Source organism: Pelobates fuscus, chromosome 10 (assembly GCF_036172605.1).
Source record: "Pelobates fuscus isolate aPelFus1 chromosome 10, aPelFus1.pri, whole genome shotgun sequence".
NCBI lineage: Eukaryota > Metazoa > Chordata > Amphibia > Anura > Pelobatidae > Pelobates > Pelobates fuscus.
In genome coordinates, this window is record NC_086326.1 from 12,354,488 (window position 1) to 12,368,101 (window position 13,614).

A 13,614-nucleotide genomic window follows, 5' to 3' on the forward strand; every position below is an offset into this window, starting at 1 on the left:
ACTATGTAACTATGTAATGCAAAATCCTTGTGTATGTCACCACCCTTATTTAATGAACCATTTTGTGATTTCTATTTTATAATTTGTATCATAAATATTCATTTATCCTTATTAATAGGTGTAGCGCAAGTAATGTCCTGCAATTATAGCAGGGACAGTGTTGAGTTAGAAGCAACATAATTTTAGTTTGTGTTGCTCTAGGATTCACCAACTTTTATACAGGTCCTAAATGATAAGTTACATGATGCTATTTACTTATCAGTGGTTATTACTGTCATTCAAAGACAAAAACAGTTAGTCCCACCATACACAGCCAGCCCAAAACAGCACAAACACAAGCAGTCCCCATCACACATTGACAGCACAAAATAATAACACACATTCTCATCACACACAGCCGCCCCAATGCTAACATACAGTTGCCATCACATGTACGAAGCTCAAAACCATCACACACAAACATTTCCTATCACACGCAGACAAAACAATGCATCACATGCAGTCCCCATTACAGTCAGACAGCCAAATATATTGCACACCCCAGCCGAGCAAGAGAGCTGCCTAAAATTTTGCTCCGGCACTTGGGCAATCTTTTATACACATAAACTCGAGATGTCGCACTAAGCAGAAGAGGCATACTTCTAAAGCCGACAGGTCTCACAGTCTGCAAAGCTGGCTGCACAGACACTTTCCCAGGCTGGTGGAGATGATTCGGATAGCTGCGGGACAACACTGAAATTGGAAGACCAGCCCATGGAGGGTACAGTTACCAAACAGTTCCTCCTAGACCAACTGGAAGCCCTGTCACAAAGGCTAATTACAGGCTGGATAAGCAGTATCGAAGAAATAAGAAAAGATATCGGGGAACTGGGCACTCATACCTCACACATGGAGGAGAAAACGGAGGAGTGCATGGAAGCACTTAACAGCCTAGCAGACAGCGTGCAGACCCTGCAATCCACAATTGTCACAATGTAAAACAAAATGAAGGACATTGAGGATCTGTGATGCAGAAATAATCTGCGCATTTGCGACATCCCAGAGGCAGTAACACCAGCTGAACTCCCACCCTACCTCCATGAATTCTTCAACGCTCTAACGCCTGACACCGCTGACACAATGTTGCTCCTGGATAGGGCATACCGGGTACCCAGGCCCAGACACCTCCCAGACTATGCTCCTCGGGATGTAGTGCTATATGTACATTACTACCACATTAAAGACCTACTACTGAAACTCAGCAGAACAAGAAAGGACTTACCAGAAAAGTTCACCGGCATAAAAAGTGTTCCCAGATCTGTCTGCAGCGACGCTGTGAAGAAGGAAGGCATTTTATCCAGTGACGAGCACCCTTCGATTGCATCAGATCACGTATCGATGGGTTTATCCACTGAAGCTCATTGTCACCCGAAACAGTACCACCACGACCATCGTGACTCCAGATGACGGAGAAAACCTACTTAAAAAGTGGCACTTTTCCCTGCTGACAGAACCACCGCACAGCAGTACCAGACTTACAACTGAATGGAAGAAAGTGCACACTCTGTGAACTTTTACCATCAGGCTAGCATGCCTGATACGTTAGTCACATTTAGTAGCTGGTAATGTACTTTTGGCACATATGCAATAAATATTTAGCTTCCCATACCTATTATACCTATAAATTGCTTCAAGTCTGGACAAAGCGTTTGCCAAGGGCATCTGCTGACAGAATGGTTACACTCACAATTCTACCCCCTAACTCCTGTTAACGGAGTTCCCCTAAAGGTCTCCCCTCTTCCCCTCAGCTTAAGGGACAGGTAGTCTCATAAATCTCTGTTAACCTCAATTAACATGCGAAAATAAAAAAATAAATTTAAAAAAATCATATAGTGGGGTACAGAGATGGGCAAGCAAAATTTTGTATTCTTGGCTGTTTTGTTTTAAATGTATTGTGTTTTTTTTTTGTAATACTGTGCTACTACATATATGTTCCCCCCATGTTACAATACTTCCCTCACAGGGACATACCCCTCAACACCTGAATGTGAGTGTTAATATTTGCTAATGTCTGTTCTTTATGCTACCGTGAGGATAAGAGTATGTTGTGCATCACAAATTCTCTTGGCTCAAGGGTCCTTACAACAAAGGCAGCGACACCCCTACATTACGTTAAACTCTATATGCCAACAAAAAGTTTCTCCCCTCACTGAAAACCTGTGCACACACCTCTAATGTGACTAAGCTAGCCCATAAATTACCAGTAGCAGTTCACACTCCCTATCCTCAAATAGCCTTGGCCATATGGTGCTCAGCAAAACCTGTGTCACCTGACGTTATATAACCACAAAGAGGCAACTAAAGGAGCCAATAAAGCCACACCAGCAAGCACTCAACACATGCTTGCTTCCCCCATGTTACCAACCCTGGGTATCAAGCCCAACATCTGGGCCATGTTGTATATAGTTGAGCTTAATTTTTTGGTTCCCACTCTATAACGGCACCCCAGGTATAGAAGGGGCTAACGCCGTTTGAGATATTCCCTTCCCGAATACAAAGGCAGCTACCGAACACCTCAACCTGCCAAACAAGCAATCATATGAAATCCACACTCCAAACAGTCGAACAGGAAAACCATACGAATAATACCCCCAAGTACAAACGAGGTTCTGTCAAGCAGGAATCTGGTTTAATGTGGGCTACCTGCCCGGTATTTATGCAGGTCTTCCACCAGGTGGACACTCCCCTAGGGGACCTGGTGGAAAACTGTGACAAACGTAATACAGTAGCCAATGAAAACAGTTGGCGATAAACACTCCCCTTTAGACCATATGGACCCTCCTCTCTATCCTGGAGATAATTGGGAAGTAACTCAATTATCTCCGAGGATAGAGCATAACCTCCATTTTATACATGCTAATAAAAAAAATACATAACTTAAAAACTCACGAACCGAATCCCCACATTCAGCGAATCCTCAGGATCTGAGCGTACAATATTACCAAATAGCGCTCAGATCCCATACACACAGTTCAATCGCCATGGAGCCAAAGTCTTTCACATAGTCTTTTGTTGTACGAATGGGCTCCATGGGATAGTTATCTGGGGTGGCTCTGTTCGTCTGAAAATGTACCGAACAGACGGTGTTCGTAAGAAGAGGGGTAAAGATGAAGGGATGTCGACAGCTTTCAGCGGTGTTCGTGTGAAAATAGTATCCATTTTTAGATCCACAAAATCGTCGACGAACACCGCTGGGCGTTTGCATGTCCAAGATGGCCGCCGCCTTGTGTTCGTTCATACGAATGACGACCACCCAGCCGACCATTAACAAGGGGAAGTGTCTGCGGTTAACCACAAGTTTCTAATGAGGCCAAGAGGTTAACAAGCAGCACACTTCCCCGCTGGGTGGCTGGCTGTTTGGCAAATATTTTGGTGAAATGAGGAAATAACATGGGGACCGTATGGACAGGGAAATGCACGAACAAACAGACGAATGAGTACAAGATACAAGTAATTCCATTACAGAGGGATCTGTCACACACTCTATCCCTGATTATTCCTTTTCCTATCCCTATCCTCAGATACCTTACGATATGCTGATGCAATATCATCCCTATTCACCAAGACTAATGCAAACGTACCTTATCCAAAAAAAAATGGTTCAGAAGCCGGCACTACTGAAGTCCGGAATTTACAGCAACACATAGATGGGGCATTGCTTCCACTTAGACCATGGTCTTTTGGGAGCAGAGGCCACTAAAAACACTCCCATACTATGGCACTTTCGTACTACAAATTGAATGACTCTAAAACATTCAAGCAAGGGAATCCCTGCATATACACTGCAAAGACTGAAAAGATACTTACACCTATGACTGGAGAAATTACCATATTACCTTCCTAGACATAGCCTTTACAAAATCCCTAACAAATCTATTCCAAGCCAATTATGGCAGACTTCTGACAGAACTAAAACAACAAATACAAGAATGGAAACCTTTATTTATATCCTGGATGGGGCATATAGCAGCAATTAAAATGATAGTACTCCCTAGGCTGCAATACCTATTCCGGTCACTACCTCTGCGAATACCCCAAGTTTACTTTAGTACTTTACAATGTTGGGTTTCCAACTTCATGTAGAATGGGAAGAGAGCGAGTATAGAACTAAAACTCATGCACAGACCTCTCAATGAAGGAGGCATGATCCTTCCTAATTTTAAAAGGTTACCATCACGCAGCCATACTGAGCAGCGTTATTTAGACTAGACCACAAACAGTAGATCCCCAATGGAAACAAATAGAGTCAAACTGGGCGAACCAAATAAGCATAGGTACTATGGCATGGTTTCCATCGAAAAAAAATGACCGCATACCGCTGACTGCCTTCCAACCACCTGCTTAACATTGTCCATATGGGATGCCGATACAGCTCTTTGCCAAGGGCACTGGAGACCCTACTTATGGCTCTGCTTGAGAGTTAGGTAGTGTGCCACCATTGACGGTTTGGCACCAGCATATATAAGGTGGGCACATAAGATGCTACAATCAAAACCGGGGTGGCACTCACAATTTCCACTGGGGGTAAGCTAATGTGCTACCATTGCTATTTTGATGCCAGCATGTTGATGTCGAACAACACATTTGCACAGAATTCACATTAGCCACCCAATGGGCTGACTAATGACACCTTTTAATTTTGATATTTTAAATGTCAAGCATATAACTCCCCTATTTGCTCTCCTTCTGTGGGATTGCCAAATTTAAGGACACCAAATGAGGGAACTATCTGCTAAACGGTGCCCTAAATTTGTATCATTAAGTATTGAAATTCCACATAAGGGTACCAATTTAGGGAGTTATCAACTAAACAGCTGAAGGATCTAGCTAAAGCCATTTTTAAATTTAGATCTTTCTGTGTTTTAGTAGTGAACTCCCTTATTTGTTATCCTTATGTGGGATTACCATATTTAAGGATAACACGTTATTGCACTAGGTTGTATCTACATTGCATTAACTAAGAGCTGGTGAGTAGCTCAGTTGGCAAATTACCCGAATACAGAGCCTGTTCAAAATGCAAGGTCACAGATTCAAATCCCAGCAGGGTCAACCTTCATCGATGGCAAAAATGGGGTACATTGACGTTGTGGTAGACTCATATAATGTAACTGAACCCCCATTATTTTTTTTGCCTAGATTAGGTGTTTAAAAAAAAAAAAAGGATAGGTGAGTGCGCTGGATTTTGTGTTTTTGTGTGTTGTAGAAGTTGGGCTCCAGCAGCACCCTATTCACGCATGTTCAGGTAAGTGCAGCCAGCCCCCTGGTTCTATAAGATATATATATATATATATTTTGAAAAAGACCCACTGGGGTCGAAACGTTGATTTTGTTTGCTGTATGCCTATCACTAAATAAATCACATCGTACTTTTTCAAAGACCTTTGTGTGCATCCGGGATCTCTTCTGTTTTCATATTGGACGCATTTGGATTGCACCCAGGCAGTTGAACCTAAAATCATATACACACACATACATACATACACACACACACACACACACACACACACACACATATATATATATATATATATATATATATACAGAATCCAGCGCACTCACTTATTCACTAAACAATGATTGCAAATCTTAGAGATTGTAATAGTTTTTGTGACGAAAGCAATTTTGCCCTTGGTTTTGGGAGAGGACTAATGGACAGCCTTTTGCCCAAAGACTATGGACCCTGCAAAGAGACATGCTAAAAAGTGACTTCCATGGGAAAATGTGCCTCTTCCCCTCCCCATTTTTCCTGTCCTATTGTTTCTCCAGCAGGGCATTGTCCCAGGGACACTGCCAGACCAGTTTAAATTGGCTGCTTTGTCCCTCCTCAATCTCCCATCAGCCCTTGCTATTGTTTAACCCCATGGCGATCCAACTGTATTCGTGAGATCTGAGCGCTTTTCGGACATATTGAGCGCTCAGATCCAAGCTATCTGGGGATATGTTGGACATTTAGGTTACACATAAAAAATATGAGTTATGTATTTTTATGTGGTTTTTGTAACAGTTTTTGACTTAGAGATATTTCCTGTACCTGGAGATAATTAAATTACCACAGCCACTTAAGCCAATTATCTGCAGGATAGAGGAGAAGATAGACCGGCCTCACAGCCTAAATCTGTGGAACTATTTTAGGCATGAAAGCCATGCTTGCGGTTGGTCAAAAGAGACTTCCAGAAATCTTCTGAACCCCTACTCTGATCTGGGTGATTTTTTGATATGTTGTTCACCCAGATCAGGGCTATCCAGGGATATGTGGTGTTTTGGGGTGTTTTCTGTGTTTTGTGAAAAATGTGTGTTTTCTTCCTGTGGGTAATTGAGTTAGTCTATTGTGTATGTTAATTGTATCACAGGCAGAGGGGAGGGCTTGTGTACATTATCTCGTAGTGTCTAACTGTACAAACCTGTTTTGATTGGCTTTGCAACTTTGTGTCCTGTGCTCCACAAGGTCCACGTGGGTGGTAACCTTGTGGGAAAACTTGTATAAAAGAGACAATAAAGCCTCAGTTCAGTCAGTTCCTGCTTAACCCTCAATACATAGCCTTGTCTCGTTGTTGTAGGGAACTGCTATATTCACACTGGGGATTGCTATACTTTGTATACTCCCCTGAGCTCTAGTCACTTTGCTCTTTTAAGAGCTGTTCCTGATACGCTCTCCTGGAGGAGGGGTCTTTCCCACATGGTCCTGGAGGACAGAGGTTGATCCAGGGTGGAAGGAAGACAGCAAAACTCCAGTTAAGCTACGGCGTTTGTGGAGTCTGTGGTGGTTGTGGTGTCCGGTGCGGTGCTTATGGTCCTCGGCGTCAGCTAGGACGCATCCATCAACGGAGGTGCCCAGTCGGGGTGCAGGGTGATCCATTACAGTTTTATTTAGAAATACCTCACCTAGGCAAAAAATAATGGGAGTTTAGTTACATTATATGACCAAGGAGTTGGCCTGGACTCCCAAATATATAAAAGAAAGCAAGAGAAAAATCTCTAAGATGTGAAATCATTGTATAGTGAATAAGCGAGTGCGCTGGATTCTGTATTTTGTATATTTTGGCCCCAGCAGCACCCTATAATGTATACATGTTCAGATGAGTGCAGCCCTCTTGGTTTCTTTTGTATATTTGGGAGTCCAGGTCAACTCCTTGGTTTTGCACCTTTCCCTCTCACATGTGCCTCATTCCAGGACCCTATTTAGCCTTGAATTGCAGTAAGTCCCAATAAGGAAGTATTTCCCAAGTAAGTGGATTAATCGCATAAGAGCAAGCAGTAGTCTGCTAGAGTAGGACCTACCAAGAATGGGGTACATTGACATTGTGGTAGGCTTATTTAATATATGATCATATAATGTAACTAACCCCCCATTACTTTTTGCCTAGGTGAGGTGTTTTTAAATAAAACTATTACAATTTCTAAGATTTTAAATCATTGTCTAGTGAATAAGCAAGTGCGCTGGATTCAGTGTTTTGGATTCTACCATCATCATCACATATTTTTTATTTCATATTTCTTTTTTCTTTTTATAATTTCCTTTTTCTATTTTCTTTTTACAGCTTCTTTTCTTCTCTTCGTGCCATATGATCACATTTTAGCTAGCGACATAAGTGATCTATATGTGGCTATGATTATGGGAAGGCTAAGTTATGGTACCCCTTGGCTACAATTTTAGGCATTTGTGATACTATCTTTCACTTTCTATATCACCTTGTATCTGTGTATTGATATTAGGATGTCACCATAGCAACCCGCAATAAGCGAGATGCAGTGACGTCACTACTTCACGCACGGCACTTCTGGGTATGCGCACATCGCTTTGGAGGACGCCGATCAATTAGTTAGAATCACCTGCGGTGAGTTTCTTTTTCTTTCTTTGGGTTAAATATTGGTGCACATTAAGCTGTTCGTATTGTATTTGTTTTTTGATCCTGATGAAAGCTCAGAAACTGGGCTGAAACATAGATTTTTAAAGATTCTTTAATAAAGAATTGATTTTACTTCAAAAGACCGTGAGTGCTAGCCCATATTTATATTTTGTATTTTTGGTTGTGGCTAAATTCATGCACCCGGCAACCACATATTGCATTATTTGCTGGATATATCTGAGTGCAAGGACTGGACTGTCTTTTATATATATATATATATATATATATATATATGTATATGTATAAATATATTTACATAATAGACTTGCGTCCATCAAGTTCAGCCTTCCTCACATATGTTTTTGCTGTTGATCCAAAAGAAGGCAAAAACCCTAGTCTGAAGCGCTTCCAATTTTGCAAACTAGGAAAAAATTCCTTCTTGACCCCAAAATAGCAGTCAGATGTCTCATTGGATCACGCAGCTATTACCCCACTCATTAGAAATTATATCCCTGTATGTTATGTTTTTGCAAGTATTTATCCAATGTATTCGAATGTGCCTGTGGGGATGGCAATAAGGCCCGTGTGAAACCTCTGTGAGAAACTGGTCACCGTATAATCTACCAAATGCCTGGCTGGGTGTGAACGCAGGTAGTAAGCCACAATGTCATAGTTAACCTTGGTTAGTCATTTCTTGGGCGACAGTCGGGCCGGGCACATGGTCTTAGTATGAGCACTGAAGCTGCATGCCCCAGCGTTGAAGTTATTGCACACTTGCGCCTAGCCCAGGAATGAAATGGGTCTGCCCAGCTTGTCCCTCTACCTGCCTTTTTGTCTAGTGTGTGGGGTAAAGGAGAGGGGAGGGGGAAGGAGAGGGGTGCCAGACTGAACAGTAGAGATAACCAGGGGAGGACCTGAAGGGCCTGGTAGGTCACCTGAGGTGGCTATGGCTGATTCCACTTTCAGCAGTCTGATATTCATAGTTTGAAGGTTGGCCAGAATTGGAGGTGTTTGTTGACGGCTCTTGTGAGCTAGTGCCAGCCCTAGGATCGTTGGCCTGTGCCATCAAGAGCCTGTACAGCTCTGCCTTTCTAGCGGTGGCTGTAAAGGGGATACTACTGAGTGAGTTCTGCTGCTATTTTTGGAATAGTCCAACATCTCAGGGACCTGGGGGTAAAGGGGGTGAGGGATTCCTCTGGAGACCCAGGCCTGACTGGTGTGATGGATACTTCGTCCAATGGTAGATTGTTGATGGGGATAGATTCTTGTGACATTCTGAAAAAGGAATAATGATTTAAATTAAGTAGGGTAGTGTGAAGGGGGGACAAGACCTTCAGAGTACTGGCCTGCTAACTAGTGCCGAGGTGAAGAACTTAACTAAAACCAAGTGATAAGTGAGGCCCTGCTAATGCCAAGTGGCATTGAGAGGCTCTACCTATGGCGCTGAGTTGCCAAGGGAATTCGTGGCCACTTGAACATGGTGGCGGGATGTTGGCCTCTCGATTACCGTAGGAGATTCAAAATGTGTGTCCATGACTTGGGGAGCCCTAGCTGTGCCCTAAAGAAAGGCGAGCGAGGTGGCTAACTATGATTTTGGCCGTGGGGCTGAACCTCCATGTTGAGGTGGGGAGTAGGCCTCACTTTACTGGTGCACTTACTTTGGGTTGCTAAGGCCAGCACCTGTTCCTTAATGCCCGTTTTCTAACCTGATGGAGCTTGTCTCTTCAAATAATGTACCCGAACATATGTAGATACTAATCTTGAGTATTACTCCTATCGCTTTGTGCATGACACAGAAGGTCTTGAATATACTTTGCTTCAAATGAAAACAGGTCCAGCCAAGATATACTAGGGATAAGATAGATGCTAGTGGGCCTGAGGCATGCCACTGTTATGCATGATGTATGTAAAAAGATGTCAAACGTATGAAGAGGTGTGTATCAATGATACTGTAACGTAAGAACCTGTGTAAGATGAGGGACCTGAACGTTGGTCCATATTTAGAGACAAGCCTCGGGTTCCCACAATTAGGTAATGTAATAACAAGAAGGCAGAGTGAGGCCTTTATGAAAATCGTAATCGTAGTGAGTAAGATTAACAATACCTGGTACTGAAATACAGGATACCAGGTTTGCTGTTGGTGGTTGATAGCGTAGACAACTTTGTGAAACTGCAATATTGACGCAGGTCTAGGTAATGAAATGTACAAACAACAAACAAGCGATGTACAGTTAAGAAATAGTAGTAGCAGAGAGGCGTTGGTTAGGAGGTGATTGTTGGTGAAATCGTAGTGAGGGGTCTTCAATGAGCCTAAAATCATACACATTTCATAGAAGAGATTTCATAAAAAAAATTGGCATTGAAGAAATGACTTTCATTTTTAATCTTAATACTATGGCTCCACATGGATTAAATTCAGATTTCGAATTATGCCATTTCTTGCCTTAAAATTTTCCCCATCTATTGAAAGTCTTCCTTTCCTCTTGATTTCATACCTCCTTAAGATGTTCAATACTGTCACCCCGTTTCCCATTAAGAGGAAGCTATTTTATAGCCCTTTGAGAAAGTGTTTTAAGGCTTCTCCACCCCTCTGAATCTCTTTTTATCCTATTTTATATATATTTCCCTTTTTACATATTTTTATATGTCTTTCTCCTTCACCTTTATGTATAATTGTAAGAGCACATTATTAGTGTTTATACTCGGACAATATAGATATTTTGAGTATGTAATATCCCCATTTGTGATAATTTGTTGTTTATTTTTTCTACTTCTTCATTCCGTTTTTCCTTTTATCTGGGTCTATTGAGACCCAATGGACATTATTTTCAAGGACTCTCTGCCGACAAATATGCAATCCGGATGTGGAACGCAGGTATTGCGTTCCACGAAGGGGAAGTAAGTGAGACAGCCGATACTGAGGATCGTTGGCAGTGGAACGCATATGTTGCGTTCCACGAATAATAAGGAAGGAAAACAGCCGGACCACATGATCAACGCACGCACGTCAGCGTGTACGTGCGTTCCAGCCTATCACTTATGCGTTCCACACAGCTCATTTCCGGTTCGGCAGATGCCGGCAATTTTGCAATTAAGGAGTATATAAAAGAACTAGAAAGCACAGCAACCATCATACCAACTGAGGAAGCCAGTTACTGGCGAAACGCGTTTTGGACTGATTTTATATGAATTATTATATCGATTTTTATTCTTTTATCTTTTACTGATTATTCAAATAAATTTTTGTTTATACCTTCAATTGGAGTTTCTCCCTTTGCATCCCTGCTTACTGAGTTAACGAGGAGGAAATCGAGAGGAGACAAAAAGAGGGTGTTGGATCTACCTTAGAAGGTCCAGAGGCGCTAACCATTTGAGCCAAGTGTATTATTGGCTCTATGTTTGTGAGTTACCCAGTTATTATTCATTTCTATTTATTTCTGTAATAATCATCTGCACTTAGATTTGCTTGTTTGTAATTTACAGATCATTGCAATTTTACCTTGTCCACCGTTATCATATTACTGTTTATTAAGGTAAACCTTAAGCTCCACTTATTTCTGTTTTACTTGCATGTTTTACTTGTTTTGTGAAGGTTAAGGGGTTCCTTCATTTAAGTGTCAGAGCTGGTTTTCACCTTACTGGTATTGTGTGCACCTTTCCTTTCTTGTGTACCAACATAAAATCATACACATGACTAAGTATTTTGAACCAGTATAAAGCTTAGTAAAGCAGTGATTTAGCAATCATGCTCATGGTCAGTACTGAGTCTGGCGAAAAAAGGAACCGTGAGAGCTTAACCTATTGGCATGCTACAAAAAGATAAAAACGTAATCTTTATTATGAGTGAAACTTGGTTAAAAGAAAGACTAATCGTGCAGTCATGTTAGGTAAATAAATGAATTGTAATATGTGAAACTAAATTGCCTGTAAAAGTGAATCAATAGTGCCGAGTGACATTTAGTATGAATCCCCTATGAGGTGTTCTTCCATGTTAGTGCTTTCAAGTAGGTTTCGTAGTGTATAAGATAAATGTGTCCCATTTAATTCCCAACATAGCAATGGCATGCTAATTTGTACAGATTAGACTTTATATTGTTTAAAATTAACATGCTATGCACTAGACAGACAATTGGGTGAAAAAAGGCTGTAACATGAAAGTGATCAGTTCATTCGTATGAACGAACAGTATAACAATTTAACATAGATAGTGCCAGATAAGTGAATTTAAGCAGTAAAACAGACTGTGTTCGTCTAAAAATTAACGAACAACAAAGAATTTGTATGCAAAAGTGATGCCTGCGGTCAGTTGTTGGACCGCACAAAAGAACAAACGGAAGTGAGTGTACCCTGCAGTCGGCTGTTTTAAACCGTGCAAAAGAACAAACGATCATGAGTGTATTGCTCAGTCGTCTGTTTATACCACACAAAAGAACAAACAAAAGTGAGTGTTCCCTGCGGTCGGCCGCAGAAGTACACAAACGGAAATTATGCACGAACAGTTAAGTTTACGGGAAGGGAGCCTATCCCTGCATTTTTAGATCCAAACGTGGGAAATAGCAGAACACTATTTCCCACATTATGCTTACGTGGACGTGCCGGTCTCATGACCGGAAGCCGGGTACCGAGGCTGGTGAGAAGCCGGGTGGCAGGCACAGAGGGCGGAGGCAGAGGAGCTGCTGGTGACAGAACTGCTGCTGGAGGCTCAAATCTTTAGGCAGGAACTTTGGACCGAGAGTGCTGGTTGCTAGGGAGATGACAAACAGCTTGAACGGCAAAGGTGAGTAGGGGCTAGGAGTTTAAATATGGGCCATAACTCCTCCCACAAATTCAGGCCTAATGGCCTTTTAACATATCATTTTTTTTTTATTTTAATATTTTTTGATATTAACATGAGGTTAGATAATCTATTCGGAGCAGAACATGATTTATTTTCACATTTTCACATTTATTTGGATAAATTAGTACACTGGACAAGCATGTAGCAGATGAGATTCAATGCAAGATCTCCCCTTCAATATGTGACAAAGTATTGGGTACAGGTTATAAGCAATTAGATAAAAGTGCATATGTGAGTGGCAAAATTAATAGTGAAAATGAGTCATCAAGACGTGGAATTATTTGTCAAAGAGGTTGTTTTCTTATAATAGGTATAGATTTTAAAAAGGTCTATATGCTTTTTTAGTAGATGTTTAAATGATATTATAGTTAAATAACGGTCATTAGATTGTCTCATTTTTTAAAAAAAAGTTTATTAAACTTCATGAAACTTAGTGATATTTTAAAATCATGTATATTGATTTTTTTTTTTTTTTTTTAGATTCACATTTTTAATCTGGCTGAGCAGCCATGTTGGGTCAGACTCTGCTGTTATCTGATCAAATACAAGCAGAGCATGCAACAAAAACAACAAATTGCTCTTTGATGCAGCTTTCCTGGCATACTAGGGATGTGCTTACCTGTGCCATCCTCTATGACTGAAGCTGTGCCTTCCATGCTCATTTCCATATTCGATTTAGTTAGATTTAAATGCTGAGAATTCACTTCTGTTCTAAAGCAGCCAGATCTGTCCAACTTAGAAAGTGATACTAATGTCAGTTTGATCAAATTGTATCATTACATCAAAAAGTACAAAATGTTCTGTGCAAAATCATGGGAAGTCACATGTCTAAAATGATATGGGCTTAGGGAATAATGTAAAGAATCTCCCATCTTAAAATACTTTGGTAAA

At 41.2% G+C, this 13,614-nt stretch overlaps 1 protein-coding gene across 1 annotated transcript in view; it reads right to left on the minus strand.

The window, feature by feature from the left end:
* Positions 1-13,614, minus strand: part of LOC134575464 (alpha-2-macroglobulin-like) — a 248,467-nt gene that overhangs the window by 147,395 nt on the left and 87,458 nt on the right. The window contains exon 9 of the mRNA XM_063434757.1: positions 13,343-13,457. Within this exon, the coding sequence (XP_063290827.1) occupies positions 13,343-13,457 (115 nt within the window). The remainder of the gene's footprint in view (positions 1-13,342; positions 13,458-13,614) is intronic.